The sequence below is a fragment of the Perca flavescens genome, chromosome 20, assembly GCF_004354835.1.
Source record: "Perca flavescens isolate YP-PL-M2 chromosome 20, PFLA_1.0, whole genome shotgun sequence".
NCBI classification, from domain to species: domain Eukaryota; kingdom Metazoa; phylum Chordata; class Actinopteri; order Perciformes; family Percidae; genus Perca; species Perca flavescens.
Window position 1 is genome coordinate 16,585,007 of NC_041350.1, and position 17,207 is coordinate 16,602,213.

The 17,207-nt window shown below is 39.4% G+C and overlaps 1 protein-coding gene across 1 annotated transcript in view; it reads left to right on the plus strand.

The window, feature by feature from the left end:
* The first annotated feature begins 8,635 nt into the window (after window positions 1-8,635).
* mboat2a (membrane bound O-acyltransferase domain containing 2a) overlaps window positions 8,636-17,207 on the plus strand; it is a 47,976-nt gene continuing 39,404 nt past the window's right edge. The window contains exon 1 of the mRNA XM_028566609.1: window positions 8,636-9,290. Within this exon, the coding sequence (XP_028422410.1) occupies window positions 9,069-9,290 (222 nt within the window). The 5' untranslated portion in view covers window positions 8,636-9,068. The remainder of the gene's footprint in view (window positions 9,291-17,207) is intronic.

The window sequence follows — 17,207 nt, forward strand, 5'->3', positions numbered from 1 at the left end:
GGGGTCTGCAGCTGCTTCACTATCATCATTAGGAGCAAGTGGCTTTTACAGTAATTATTGCTCCTCTTAGGATTTGGCACTATGAGCCTGAGTGTGTTGAGTGTCCCTGTACTTCATTATACCCTGACAGGCAGCGTCTCAACCTGCCCCATCTTTTCTTGGTTTCCTCTTTACCATAACTTGAGATGCTTAATCAAGCATTTTACTTTCACTTCGCAGCCTTAAAAATTCTCCACATTGCAAGAATGTACATTTTGTCTTGCATACTGCAGCAAAAATAGTCCCAATATTATTTCATTGTATAGTATGGGATCTTTTTTATATGTGCCCTGAGACAGTATAAGGATTAGGACACCTCTGGTGTACTCGCACTGGAGTGGCTTTGAATTCTCCCCCTGTGTATATTCAGTATATTGCTGATCATCTCCTCTGGTCCCCAAGCAACAGGATATTAATCGTTAAACCACAGGACAAAAAACACAAACACACACACACATTTTAGCATTTCATTCCATGTGCCCCTGTGCTGGGAATATACAGCCGGCCACAAACATTGATGTGTATTAAGCAGGTAAACTCCTTGTATACCAAAGAATACAGATTAAAAATTACATTACATTCATTTGGCAGATGTTCAAGAACAGCAAGAGCTGGATATCAAAAAATGGACCTTGCCAATAAACAATTAAAAGTGCATGTGCAAAAAACTCATACGCTGTACACTACCGGATCTAAAACATCACAAGGTCAGTGCAGGTAGCCTATTTGAATGTATGCTCACCAAGCAAAGCATCTCCCTTATCACATCATCATGTTTTTAATGTTCACAATTAAATATGCATTCCTCATCTTTATTTTAGCTTAACAGCCACACTGAACACAGTGCAGGCTCAGTGGCTCTTTTACATCAATCTATGTCAGGATGATGGAGGACAAAAAGAGATGAGCAGAATCGTGACAAAAAGTGACCACTCTTGGTCTCTCCTGAGTCAAGTCACTTACAAATAAATAAATAAAATAAAAACAGTCCTGTACCCAGGACCTCTGAGAGGCAACCTGTCAGGCTCATTCACACACATTTAATTTAACCCAGGCGTAAACCTTCAACCAGACTGTAGGATCTCTGCAGCACAGTGAATCCAAATCAGCCTCATTGACAGTCCTGCAAACTCCCCAAGAGACTACTGTCACGGTGCAAATTCCCAGGCTGTGTTGCATCTCCTATGACACCACAACAAACGGGTGGAAAGCCTCTCAGGCATTTGAACTAGCTGTGTTAAAGATCCAGTAATGGGATCATGGTGGCAGATAGTAGTGCATGAAAGTGTGTTTGGATTCTGCTCTGCTTTGCCTCAATAAAACCATCACAACCTTGTATCCCAATTCTCGTATCATTTAAAATGTCCGGTGAGTTGAAAGAGAATGGCGAATCGAGGCTACAGTATGGAATGCCACACACAGGAAATAATAAAGTATAACCAGCATCATGTGTGTGAAGCGAGTCTGTCTGTATCCTCTTGGGAATGCTAATGGAGGGGCGGTGAGTTCAGTCCATGTAACTCAATGATAGTGTTTGTTCCTCCCAGAGTGGACCGTTCAGACAGACTGTGTGTAGAGTGTAGCATTCACATCCATCAAGTTCATCTATCTTCCTGACTAGATAGAATTTTAGCTATATGGAAAAGCTAATCATGGAAAATCAGTTATGCAGTATACAGCAGCAAGGGAAAACACATAGTGATAAATCTTTTCTGTATCAGATCAATAAATAAGCCAACGGAGACATTTTACATCTAAAAATGATCCAGGAAGACTTAATTAGGCTCATCAGGTTAGCCCAAAGATTAAGCTATGTGACTGACATCAGCTGAATCTCTATGATAAATCATTGCCTTATTGGCCTATTGCTTTTATTGCTTAAAGTCACCTTGAACGAAAGCTGACTATTTGTCATTAATCTTATTCTGTTATTGGAATGAAGCATCAGTGAACCCCAGCAGGTTTTTTTGACCAATTTACAATGACATTTAAAGGTGCACTATGAGTTCCTGCATGGTTTCAGCGCAATTTCATTTTTGTCTCAAATCATAGGCATCTCTCATTGATCCGCTAGCTGCCTGCCCCCTGAATACACTGTGAAAAAGCCCGGTCTCTGGAGACAACACAGGGGTCGTAAACGTCAAACAAACACTAGAGGCACAGGATAGGCACCAAAATACAACAAAACACTCGAGCCAATCACCAACAAGATGGTTGGGGGAGGGGATGGGGGTTAGTGACAGTTAAGGCCGTTTTATGCTTCTGCGTCGAATCAACGGCGTACCCCCGGACCCTACGCCTGACGTGGACCACTCGAAAAATGTAACTACACGTCGCAGCAACGCACATCGCTCAGCCGTGGCTGGGTAGCGTTGCATTTCCCCCGACTCATTTCCTGGTTCTCCTTCTCCATAAACAACATGAAATCAAGGAGGGGGTTAACTTTCCCTGCTAAGGATGTCTCACCTTGGAACGCACAGGGGAGACACTTTATTTTTCTCACAAAAATACAAAAATTCACAAAAATAAATTTTAACATTTAAACAGATACTGTCCTGTGAATATTGCCACAGAGATGAGATGTCCCGAACCGGGTTCGGGCAAAGGTCTTTATTACAATCTTTGATTGCCTAGTTTGCATAGACACTGAGTCCATTATAATCTGAAATAGCTGATAAGTCCAGTCAAACATAGCGGCATTGCATTCCATCGCATGTGAACACATTCAATATTACATTTAAATGATTAAAACACTGTGCTATTTTTCCAGAATGTCAATATTTGTCATACTGTAGGGTATATTGTACTGTAGCAGAGCATGTTAAAAGCATTATGTGCAGGATGGTTTCTATAGCCTCTTTCCGACCAAGTGGTTACAGGAACGTAGTTATAGGAACAGTCCACTTTTTAAACTGGTTCGGTCGGGAAATCTCATCTCTTTGGCAATATTCACAGGACAGTATCTGTTAAAAATGTATTTATTTTTGTATTTATTTTTGTTATTGTTATGCATTGAATACAATAAGGTATATTCATGAAATATGTCACTTAATCAGGGATCGTCAGTTTACCCAAGGACAAACATTCCTGTTTGGGAATATAAACTTTTTTGATCTTAGAAGATATTTTTCTTAAAGCACCCTGAAAGGGGCCAATGCATTGTTTATATTAATTGAGAGAGGTGGCCAAAGACAGAATAAATGAGAAAAAGAGAAATAAAAGAGAAGAATAAGGCATTAGGATACATAAGTTCATACTGCCCCGCCCTTCAGTTTACTGTGGGCAGAAAATGAAATAATGAGCTGACAGAGCTCATGTTTCTGCCACTGAAATAGATGGTGGTTACGGAATTGACTCCACACTTTCCAAATGTATTGTTGACGTGGGAAAAAGACGGGAGTGCATGTTTTTATGCACTCGGCAGTCTAGCTGGGGTAAGTGATTTAGGGTCTCCTCTCCTCTGGACCATGTTGTGAAATAAGCAGATCACATAGTGGCCAGCAATTATGTCAAGGCACCTTTGCTGCCTCATTTATTATTAATGTAGAGTAATATAAGTATATTTCTTGGTTTTGGATATTACACTACACTCATTCACAGGATGTTTTAACTTTAACATCCTGGACAACAACTTTAACTTTATCATGCTGGACAGCAACGTCTTTACACTGATATTCCCAGTATCCCAAAGCTGGGATTTGTCAGTAAGTAAGAGCATATTGATTGGGTAATACTGTTTATTGATTGAAAAATATGGCCCTGGTCTTAACCAACATCTCCCGCAGGTTGTAGTCTAATGCTGAACTAGTTTGAGTGATGATGATAATGTGCTCCTGGAGAAATCCCAATGGGAATGCAGAACCATTAAATGGTCAACAGTCTGCTTCCTAAGTAAGCTTTCTGTGTCTGCAGGCATCGCTAAACCAAGATGGAAAGGAAGAGAGGGGAGGGGAGAAAGACATGTGCAAGAGTCATAACATGATTTTTAGACACACAGGATTGTTGTGGTAAATAAAAAGTGCATGTTCATCTCTGCGGACGTTCTATTTCAAGAAGCCTCGTCCACTGAGGGGGGGACGACTCTGGCCTGACCTCAAAACACAAAGACACTTCCTGTCTGATCTGTAAAGAGAAAGGCTGCATGTCCCTGGAGGAGCAAGCCTGAGGGCAAAACATGAACTATTGACTATAAAAGGAGCTTATGGACTTTGTCACCACAATACAGATCAGCCATACAGCTTATCTTATAACCACATGTGAGTCACACCATGATAGAGAGTATTTTTGTAAGAGAAAAAAAAAACAAGAAAAGGAAAGAGAACTGCAAAGCTATCACACATACACTTGTGAGCTGCCTGACCTTCATTATGTATGAGTGGGAACCTCCGGTAACTCATCCACTCATTCACATGCTGCTACAACCTTTTAAATAGATTAGCGGAGGCTTTGTCTCGCCCTGCTCTTTCTCACCATCTCTTTTCTCCCCTCTAAAACCGAGCTCTTTAGGTGGAGTATCAGTCTGTGAGAGAGGCAATGAGAAAGGGGATGGGGTTGCCATGACAATGCCAACTTAACAAACTGTGTCTCGCTTCATGATTGTGGGTTTAATTGGATATCGTTGAGGAAGGACAAAAACACAGTTGAGTGAAGTGACATGAATGCAATGAAGCTCTGTCTCCCTAGCCGACTTAAAGTCATACTCTTTTTCTCTTTGTTTAGTTATTATGAATTATTAATGCTGACTATATAAGAGCTGTAGTACATAAAGTGCATGGGGAGTGTTTCAGAGAGTGTAGTGATGTAGTCCATGAGGAAGAGAGAAGGGACTGCTTGGCATTAATGAACACACACACACACACACACATACACACACACACTATGCGCTGAATCATTCTTCCACATACAAACAAATTGACTTGGATTCAAAATCAGGTTCCCTTAAATGTATTGCTCTACAGCAAGTTGCTGAAGGTTTTGACACAAAGTCATTTAAAACAAAAAGTGCAATTAAAGCAGAGTGTTGGTGTGGTGCACAATTACAGGTTATATCACCACTGGGACTGCAAGCACAAAAAACGTGTGCAAGTGTAAGAAGAGGGTGTGCTAATGCTACAAACACACAGACTGTTAATGAGAAAACACAAGTCTAACAAGAACATTCCTGAGACACACACACACACACACACACACAGCTTTACTTCACAAATAACAACAAGAAGTTGAAAACATATTGCACAAACACAAAACAAGGCCAAGGTAATATACATTTTTCACAGCAGACGTTTTGACTTGTCATAGTAGGAAAAGCACAGCTGAAATTGTTAACCTTAACGATGGCTTAGTTCCATCAAGTGTCCCAGTCAGCTAGTTCAGTGAGTCAGCATGCACAATACCAGGGCCTCTCCTAAGTGGAATGCAGCCATCAGTAATGGTTTTGAATACACCTGTGCTTTTCCTACTATGACACGTGAAAGAGGTCTATTCCACTAAAGCTGGCTCTGCCATCATTACATCTCTATGGTGAAAATTTCTGATAAAACATCCAATCCAATCCAATTTTATATATAGAGCGCATTTCACAGATAACATGATGCTTACAAACACACAACAATACAATGTGGCGTTCACGTTTATAACAAAGTATAGGCTAATGTACATCATTAATCTTAGCACTAAATGAACATTTGTTCTGTTTTGCGGTAGTGAAAATCTTATCAGGCAGTTATGATACTGTTAATACCTGGCCATTTCTACTCATGCTCATTCAGTATATTGGTTTTAATTATATAAAGTCATGTTATTTGTTGTCTTTCGAGGGCACATACTGTTCATCAGCCAGTTTTTAAAGAATCATTTTCCACTAGCTTGAGCTGTTTACATGTAATGCCCTGCCTTACGTTAGCTCATTTGCTTTTCTAGTTGCTATCATTTATTATGTGGTGGAGCTTTACTTCCTTATTTTACTTGAATTTGAAATCACATTAAATTTGAGTGTATTTGTATCAAAATGCTACTAGTATCAGTGTCGGTATGACAAATTCATCTACATTCAGAGCATTTTAAAGTGATGTTTTGCTGATGATAAACATATTGCAACAATGATGTAGTGACAGCACAACGCATGGTGCAAAACTTTCTGTCTTGATTTATAAACCTTATATTATTACCTTTCTGTCTTGATTCACAAACCTTATATTATTACCTTTCTGTCTTGATTCATAAACCTTATATTACTACCTTTCTGTCATTGTACATACTTTTGAAAAATTCTAATGTTGCAGGAACTCCCTGCCCTAAGTGAAAGCAGATGAGTTGGCATTGGTAAGGTATAGTGCTGCCCTCTATTGGCTACTGCACCTTGTTGCAAACCTTCTTCAAACTAAACATAACTATTATATCAGGGATAAAATCTTTAATTACAAAGTCACAACTTCAGAGGAATAATGTTGAATTTATGGGAAAAAAAATAAATAAATCAAAGTATAAGTTTAAACAGTTTGATGAATTATGAATATGGTATAACATTCTTCTGTGAATGTCCTTAAATTTGAATTGTTTCTTATAGAAATATTTCCTGTTTTATTAAGGAAATACAATATATGTATTTACTAAATTGTATCTAAATAGGTTTCTGGGGAACATACTTTAAACCATTAGGTGGTGCTTATAGTCAGTGAATAAATAAAAAGTTGCTGCCAGAGGCTATTGCATAACCATCCAAATAACCAGTAGCTATCTGATTGATCACAATAGCTTAATTTTCATAAACAAACTGTAGTGCTCACTTTATCCTGTCTTTGCAGCAACTTTATTTTCAGATTCATTCATTTACTCTTAAACCATACATTGTGGTATGGAGTAGAAAACATCAGTACAAAGATAAATAGCCAAAATAGATCCTTAACACAATCTTAATAATTTAAAGAGGGACATGTTGCTCAAAAAGGCACCTAATCCACATACTAGCCTTAAATTATATACAACACAAGTTTAAACATAGACGGGCGGCTTACAAAGCATTCAGGCAAATATATCTTGTATTTTTACATTCAAATAAAACATGGCATTTGTCCCCCTGACAGTTGTTATCACATGAATTACAACCTTTTGTTCCTTACGGTCTTCAACCTGCGTGAAGCTGGCCCACAATGTCATCCAAAAATTATTAAAAACGCTGCTAATCGTTTGTGCTACGTTTATGCCGGTTTGTGCCACAAAAGTGATCATTTGTGCTGTTAAGGATTTTAATTAATTAAACTTTACATTTTCTGGCCAGTGACGTCACCCAGCCCCCCCATTAATGACCAAATTTCCACACCAGCCATCACTTTTCATGGGAGTGTGGAAGCCCTTACAGTGCAAATAGTAGCCGTGTAACAAATAAAGCCTGATAACGTAAAAACAGTAGCACACGTTTCTTTTAACGGCACAAATCAGCACAAATGATTGAGACCATTTTGGGGTTGATCTTGAGGTTTGTATAAGTTGTGTAAGTGGAACTGTAATATCAAGTATATGTTTAATATCGCTCATTACCCTTTGCCAGAACACCTGAATTATGAGCAAGTAAAAAATATGTGAGTCTGATTTGCTTTTCTCTCTTCGTTGCTGTGTTTGTTTTACATCTATCTGGAGTAATACAATATCTTTGGTTTATTTTCCAGGCATATTCCTTCCAGTGTTTAGATTGCGTTCTTTTAAGGATTCTCTCCACTCTTCATCTGAAATGTCTATACATAACTCTTTCCCCCATTGTGTCTTTTTCTTAATTTCCATAGCTGTTGCATTTTGCAGGATTGAATAGATACTTGCTAATTTTAGGGTGCTTTTATTTCTATTTTCTGCTATGAATTGTAATATATAATTGTCTAGCTCACCAGTGCAATCAATATTATGCAGGGAAACGTAACATCCTGCCCTGTTTTTATGTTTATTTAGCTTCTTTTGTCTTACAACAAAAAAATACAATGTAGATTTCAATATTTTTAAATATTAAATTTTAACACAATAAATGGGTTGTGTCCTATGATCTATTGACAAAATACTTCTAATAAAAAAGTGTAATAGGCTATATGTCCATGTCTAGATTGTTAAATGTTTGCACAATGTCAAAATGTGTGTGTGTGTGTGTGTGTGTGTGTGTGTGTGTGTGTGTGTGTGTGTGTGTGGTCACTATTTAAGAGCTCTTGATCTCTTTCTTTTAAACAGCTAAAAATACCAGCGCCTATAGTGCAGATGCAGATATTTCGCTTTGAACAACCATCACTGGCCTCACTGTAGTCATTTCCTCAAATGAAGCTTGCCAAATGCCCCTTTACATCACACTTTTGTCCTTCATGTGTGGAATGCGAATGTGAAAGGGGTGGGGCAAAGGGTGGGGGAGTGACGACAGTCACCATTATTCAGTTTCAATTTGCCTTGAGGACTGTAAATCAAGACCCTTCTTTCATTTACAAAGTGGTATTGGCTGATGGATTCCCTGTCTCCACACAATAGGTCAAAATATATGGTTATAATAACGGAGGGCTGGACCGCCATCTCTCCACCCACATTATCGCCATTTCTATTGTTGTCAAAGAGACTCTGCTATTAAGATAGTTCCTGTCTTACGCTACTATCATAGTAACCATGGTCCAGTCGTGGGTAGCGTACAAATATTTTAAAACTGGGTTGAGTAGGCACCAAAAAGGGTAGCTAGCAAAAGGCATGATTTCTCTTTTCATGTAAAATCCGGCGCAAATATTGCTTTTTGACAGAAGACATGCTCACAACAAGAACGCCTTAAAACGAGAAATTGAGTATATGTTAACATTTTGTTGACAGTAGAGTAGGCTGCTACCTAATACGTCACCGCTTACGCTAATTTAAAACAAATATATGTGCTACAGCGAAAAAACTAAACAAAAAAAACGCCACTCTCGCCGACTCCTATTTAACAATACGACGTATTTTGCTCCTGACGAACGCTAGACCGAAGAGAAAGTGGTCGAGCAGTGAAAATCTTGTCGTGATTTTGTAATCTTTGTTGGATGTGCGCTGTGTATGACAACCGTACAGCCCGTCGCAACAACAGCAGCAGCAGCAGTGTATTTATCATCGCAGCAGCCGAGGGGAGCGAAAGGAACCGGAGGAAGGAGAAAGAAAGGATTTACGGACACCGACCAAGCATGGCTACGCAAACGACAGCATCATGCACTGGATCTACTCTTTTGCAGCCAATCAGCGAAATTATCAATCTCCCTGTTGACCAGGTATGTTTTAGGATGGAGAAAATATCAATACACGAACCGCCTGACTTCATAATACATTTTACACAGCACATTCATCGTAGTTAGCTAGCACAAGTGCATATAACATTAGCAGAGACTGATAATGCGCAGCGCTGTTCTTCCCAAACGTTATCTTAGCCTTTAACGTTTTATCGTTACATTGCGGATTCACAGAAAACGAGTGAACAAAATCAATGATTTGTTTCACTATCATCAGCTAGCCCCCTTTCAAAAACTACACTACAGCTAATCCCTTTTGTCTTTTCCCATCGATGCCCAAAAACCTAATCCAGTGGTTCCTAAACTGTGGTCTGAAGACCCTCGGAGAGGCTTTGATCTGGCTTTCATTGCCTCACTAACTCTAATCTGGATTAACTAGTTACATTTCACCCAAATTAACGTTAGCCATAATAGTGTGTAGGCCGCAATGACCCATCTGCTATATTGTAACAGTTTTCGCATTGCTAAGAAACGGACAACAAAATCTAGTTTTATGTAAAATGGTTTCCAAAGATTGAAAATGTTAGGAACCTGTAACGTTAGTTGCTGATGAAATCAGATGTTTGAGTTGGCATGACACTTCAAAGGCACCTGAAGCACTATTTGGAGAAAGCCATGCAGTTTATGTTGTTTTCAGTCAAAGCCTATGTTTTAGAAGTCCAATCCTGTAGGAATTACAGCTCATGTAGTTTTACATTTGCAAACCAAAAACCAAAAACAAAAAGATAGTTAAAAACAAACATCTGGTTCATGGTTACAGATTACTTTGCTGGTCACCATTGCTCATCTGTAATGACAGCGAGCACCACACCTTCTCTGTCTCTGTCTTCTCACATTTTGAGGCAGCGCTGAAATGGGTTGGGTTACCACTATAGGTGAGATTATTCTGGAATTATGGGATTATAATTAGCGAGTGATAATTTTCTGAAGTGGAATTCATTGCAAAATGTTTGCATTGCAAATACATTGTCGTTTTCACATTCACAGGCACCACACCTACACAATCGCACATATGCAAAGTACATTTCCATAGCAATAATTCCAAAGATCACAAGAGGCTGGGGTGATGTGTGGAAGCATACAGTCATGTCAGCACACATCAGGGTTTGTCTAGACAGGCTTTTGTGGACACATAAAAACAACAACACAAATTTTAAGTGCCACTTTGGCTTGTTTAATTTAAAGAAATCCCATGTTAACTACGGTGGTGTCCTCCAGTTATTGTAATTTTCATTGTTTTAATATGGTGGATTCCAAAATGTACCTCTAAATTATCTGATACCTAAAATGTGTTAGCCACATAGTAGCAAATATTGTTTTTATTGTAAGAACATCAGGCACTAAAAGTATATTTTCTGGAATGAAACTCAATTTATGTTTCCCAGTCAGTGTGAACACCAGGAATCCACTGTCCATCAGTATGAGTAACCCTTTCTTGTATAGAGCAAGAATAGATTTTTCCTCACAAATGAACTTCTTTTGGATTCTTCCTATGCTGGCAACGTTTTGCCCTGTGTCATTAGCGGCAGAATCCCTTATTTATGTTACGCTTTCCTTATCAGCATGAAGTCACATACAGATGAGTCTCTTTCCTGCTCCTGCCAAGCACTCTTACATGCAAGCCTCACGAGTCACTCTTCTCTTCGCACTGGAACTCAGCAAAGCCTTGGTGTACATATTTATATTTGTATTCTCAACTCTGTGATAAAAGTTTGCATGTTTGAAATCATTTGAAAAAGTGTCGCCACCGCTTTTAGATAGAATGATTTGAAATGTAATGTTCAAAATCGTGTTAATTTGCCAATGAACTGTGTGCTCATGTAAACGTCGCCTCTTTATCAGCTCACAATGTACACGCTGTGACTAACCTCTTAATTACTTGTCTTGTTGTGGATCAAACAGCAAACATATGCAACCATTTTTCATTTTCCATACTACCTGCTTGTGCAGACTGGAATGTTTGATTATGACTCTCTCCAGACCGTATGAGGAATATTGCTGAGAGAGGATTCACCTTTTTAAAGTGATCTGTCTGCATCATAAACTCAGAAATAGTTCAAGTGCATTCATTACTGTGCCTCTAATAAGTCGAACAATGAGTATACATTATGTAGAAACCTATAAGGAAACTCCAAGGCACTCTATTTTAGAAAAATACAAAGCCTTTATTTATGGCTTAGTCATCATAAATCTTAAAGTACTCCGACGCGTTTCGGCATACAAGCCTTCGTCAGGGAGTCAATCAATTTCCAAAACAGGAAAAGACCTTCTTATAAGCTTTCAAACAGACCAATCAAAAAACACAACCAATGAAAAGCCTCCATGTATGCCGAAACGCGTCGGAGTACTTTAAGATTTATGATGACTAAGCCATAAATAAAGGCTTTGTATTTTTCTAAAAGAGAGTGCCTTGGAGTTTCCTTATTGGTTTCTACATTATGTTTATCCCATCCAAAGAGCACCTCAAGCTAACTTTTTGAGTCCTAGAAGCGCTCCGCTACAGACATTTGATAAATGAGTATACGTTAATGGAACCCCACAGTGTCCTCTACTTTGTTGTTTATTACAATAAATACTTACAATAAATAAGTATTACAATCATTATTATAATGTCATTTGTAACAAAAAAACCTTATTAAAAGCACTCTCTAAAAGGACATATAGTCAAAGTTTATGTGAGATCAAACTTGTGTTTTGATTAAGCTGCCGTATTTACAGAGCATGCCACTTTCTAAAGGCCTTTTTATGCTTCTGCGTAGAATCGACGGCGTACCCCCGCAAACCCCTCTGCGTCTACGCCGGACCCTACGCCGTAGCCTGACGTGCACCTCTCAAAAAATGTAACGTCGCAGCGACACATGTCGCTCGGCCGTGGCTGGGTAGCGTTGCATTTCCCCCGACTCTCCTTCTCCGTAAACAACATGAAATCAAGGAGAGGGTTAACATTTCCTGCTACAGATTTCCAGACTGATCTCATAAAGTTAGTATGTATGACACGCCAATTAGTATGCCGTTTTTGTGTGTTATCAAGACGCATAATCGCTTTTTAGCGTGTTTATCAACGCCGTTTGGCGACCATTGACATACATTACGTGTGAATTTTCCCCGTAGCGAATAGTATGAAAGGACGTAAGTCCGCGGATGGGTAAAACGCAGGACTTTCGCCCAGGAGAACCGGGATCACGTCCCACGTTTTTTTTTTTTTTTTTCGTTAGTTTTTTTTTTTAAGCCTTTCTCAATGTTTCTTTCCTAAACCCAACCGTTTATTGTTTTCCGAAGCGTGTGACGTTGGTCACCCTTGTGTTTTTGTTGTTTTTTTTTTTTGTGTTACTAAAACCTTTCCCAATGTTCTTTTCCTAAACCCAATCTTTTTTTTTTCGCGATAAGACGTGTGTATGTTTACATCCGCTGTATACAGCGTAGACATACACGTGGAAAGCTCAAAATGCGTACAGATAACACGCCATTTGGCTTTAGGAAAGTGGCGTGTATGTTTACGCAAAGTCATGATGTCATGTTGAGATTTCCCACCTTGGTCAGAAAACAGGGGAGACACTTTGTTTCTCTCACTATGATTCTAGAGTCGGTACTCATTCCGAAGGTAATCGGCGTCACTCTCTCACTTCTCCCTCGCTCTATAACACACTCCCCACACACACGCACACATGCCGGCTTGACACACACACCAGCGCACAAGTATAAACATCAGGCCACTTACAGTACGTAGGCTACGGCGAAAGCTCTGCGTGGAGCCTGCGCAGAACCATAAAACGGCCAATAGTTTTTTCGTTCTTAAGCTTATTTTATGTCTAGACACTTTCCATGCCCTTTACTTTAGTGCCATAGCACTGTAGTCAGAGGAAGTCAAGCAATTGCCATTCAGGAAATGAGAAGTCACCCACTGTGTCATGTATTTGTTTATTGAAACATGCGTATTGATTTATTCTTGGCTATGCTTAGTTGATTCTCTATTTTAAATAAATCTTGGCTGAGTGGCATTGTACAAATGTGACAAATAATCATGAGTCAGACTTAGGGTGACCAGATTTCCTGGAGCTAAAACCGGGACACTTTGCACGTGACCGTAGTGTGTTTGTGCATGCACACGCTTTTTAACGTGCCAGCCCTGTTCAGACACAGACACAGACAGTAACTTCATTATTTTGATCCTAGGCTCCTCGTCTAATAATAAGTGTTTTTTCCTGTGAAATTAACAAAATTGCAGTAACAGCCTTTTTCAGTTTAGTGTGAGATTTATGTTGAGATTTTTTCTAAAAAAGATTTTTTTAAGTGTTATTTATTCCAATAACAGCAAAGCAATTAAAATGATTTATTGAAAATTTTGAGCATTAAACACTTAATTTCCTGCATTCTGGTGAATGTTTATGCACCTATTTCTACCTTTTTCTAAATCAATGTATGCTGCAAATATCTTTATTTAAAGACAAACAGATTACAATCCAAATATAAAAACATAATGGAATATATTGCAGTAAGGCTGTCAGGCATTCTGTATTGCTTTCAACTATTTATTCTCCTTTGGATGGACTTTTCTAATTATATCTGAGTCCGCACACATGTAGCCTATAGGCATCATTTACTCTTACCTCCTGTTTTGCATCTTTTGTTGGTTAAGTAACCTCCTTAATGTGCATATGACAATTATTCACCTCAATGATACATTCATTCATTTTAATTTATTAATAAACCCCTGGACTGTAATATTTCAGATGTTTGAGCAAGATTTACTGCTCTTGTCCAAAACTTTGTGCACATTCAAAGTATATAAACACAGTAGTATTCTCTGTGATTTGGAGGAGTCGTGATATTTTGAGAAAAATAAAGTGATAATAGGCTATTACAAGAATAAAATCACAAGCTATATTTGAGAAAATAATCTATACCTGCACCATAGTCTGCTGTGCATTATGTGATTGCTCTGCTGATACGGTAGATCTCAGACCTTCTGACAGACACAGAGCCCCGTTTGGGTCTCTGTTCTCTGAATGAGACAAAGAGTTTAGCTATGGAAGTGGCTGTACGCTGCTCTACGTCGGAGGTAGAAACCCGAAACTAAAGAATACACGGAGCACAAACGCAACACATCTGCCGCAGCATGGCCACACCTGAGCGCATCCATGAACCTGAAGCTGCGCTGCATTTTACAGAGAGAGTGGACACTAAGCGACCCACAGGTCTGCTTCAGAGCTCCGTGTGTCTGAGTCTGAACCGTAGACTGGAAACGTCACGTCACGGGAACTTCAAACTAAATCATTAGTATTGCGCTCCTAAACTTTGTGTTGATGGCATCACTGTATTAGACTGATTTGGCTACGATTCCTCCGAAAACGTCACCCCTTTCACAGCTTTCCTTACGGAGAGACGGTTGCTAGGTGATAGCAACAAATACAGCATGGTCGGACCCCGCACGTAGCTGCCCGTTCTATTCGCCTCGGAAAAATAAATGGACAAAGTTACATTCGGGGCTACACTCAAAACATTCGGGGCTGAAGACACGGCAAAATCGGCTGACGCCGCTCCTGGTGTAAACCGGGACATTTTAGCGTCCCGACAGGCTTTTGTCGGGACTCGGGACAAGCACTTAAAAATTGGGACTGTCCCGGTCAAATCGGGACTGTCCCGGTCAAACCGGGACGTCTGGTCACCCTAGTCAGACTGCTTTGTTGGACAGGTGTCAAGTGTGGTTTGTTAGCCTCCGGCCAACTGGGTGCCCTACTGTGCCAGGGCCGCTGTCAACACCACAAAAAATCAATACAGCCAATCGGATACAGTATGATCTGTGTGTGCCACGGACATTGACACTCATTTTTATGAAGCTGCTGTAGTGTGGCAGCTCACTGTATGTTGTTAGGACTGTATGTATCCCATGGGAGAGACGGGCCTGGGCATTGGCCTGTGTCAGACTCAGAGCTATAATGGGAGACATGAAATCTGAACTGACACTGTGCTTCTCCTTCTCTCTTCTTATCTCCCTTTCTTTCTCTTTCTATAACATACACAGCCTGTCCCCACATGCTGTTACTACTTTGACTAAGTCCTCCTGCATTTTTGTGCACCCACACTGGTTTAGGGGTTCTGGTATGAAAAATGTGATTTATAGGCTCAAATTACGTACATCTTGATCCCGACCTATGTTTAACACAGATTTGGTTGTATTGAGCTGTTGTTCTGCTCGTCATAAACCTTGTGGAGTGAAGGCCATACACAGTATGAAGTGCTGCTCATAGCCTTGAAGACATTGACCTGACAGTGTTCATCAAGAAAATCCTTGACAAGTTGCTGTATCTCATCTGGCCTCCCTCCCACCCTTTAGTTTAAACATCCACTTGTTTGGCTACTGCTGTAGAACTGTATATGTCCACTGGACTCGCAAAAGATAAGTTTAGTTATATTTAAGATCACCACATGGCACACAAAGGCTTACTGTTTTTTTTTTTTTTTTTTTTTATCTCAATCCCTTTAGGACTAGAGCTGGCCTTGTGACTTAATCAGGTCCAATTGGGTGGAACTTTTGCTGTCAGTGTGGATGATGCATGTTAATATCACACTGGTATTCTTTTCATGCTGACATAATTTGTGCTGTGCTGCAAGGATTGCCTTTAGGTCCATTTTTGTTCCCCCCCAATAGTGCAGCCAACAGGCCAGGCATCTTAAAGAATAATATTGAGTTTTATTTGATAACTAGCTGACTCATACAGCCTCATGTCTTGCGGTTATCAAGTGTTAAATTGCCCTATTACATGACTCAAGCAGTCCCTCTGAAATGTAAGAGTCAATGCCAGAAACCTGGGTACTTTTATTTAATTATTCAAAAGGTTCCGAAAGTTTTGTATTCAAGTGAAACATCGGCATTTAGCTATTTATTTAATATTGATTGATCTTAAAATGTTTACTTCCTCCGAGAAGTGACTTTTGTATCTCATTAGGTTGTAGCTAGGGCTGCCACATCTTAGTCAATTAGTCGACTAATCGGTCGTTTTGATCTTAGTCGACTAAGATTACTTTAGTTGATAAGTCATTTTTTATGCTTATTCATGCTTAATTACTCATTTCCAAGAAACTTATGAGCACATTTATGGTAAACACAAGATTTAAAGTGGTGATTTTGCAGGATTAATTGTGGAGAAACTCCGTTTTACAGATGGTTAATTAACTACATTTATATTGTGCTTTTCTAGTCTTAACCACCTCTCAAAGCGCACAGCTCTGTCAATTAAATCAACTAATCGATTAGTCGACAAAATCCTATAAGTGTTAGTCGACTAAGAATTTCTTTAGTCGAGGACAGCCCTAGTTGTAGCATCAGCTGAGAAGTCCTGCCACAGCTGCAGCTGTTTCAATATGCAGCCGCTGGGCTGCTGATTTATCCCTCCACTGGCACATATACAATGAACCTTAACAACTTGCTGTTTGTTTGCGCAGCTCTTCATTGTCTTTGAGTGACTGATACATGGCCTTCCAAATTGTCCGTTGAGATGGTATACTGTATCTTTTGTTTGATGTATTGAATGCTCTAGGTAAAGGTGGTTTGACTTCATGGAAGCTTGCATCCAGCAGGTTGACAGCACTACAGGATGTCTCGTTGGAGCATGGCAGTGTGGAAATTTCCACCTGCACTGTGTTGTGTTTGCTAGAAAATCTACACCTCATAAGCTGACATTAATGATGTGGTTTAACCTTAAAAAGTCTGGTTTCTTTGTTCTCAGGGTTACTTCTTTGACATAATAACGTATTAATGGTAAATATTTAGTATTTTGGATGATGTGATGTTTGTAGTCTCAGCAATGACCTTAAAAACATCCTGATTATTGTTGACAAGAGTGTGGTGGTACTGTAAACTGGCTATACCTGACATATACGTTTCTACCTCACTGAGAA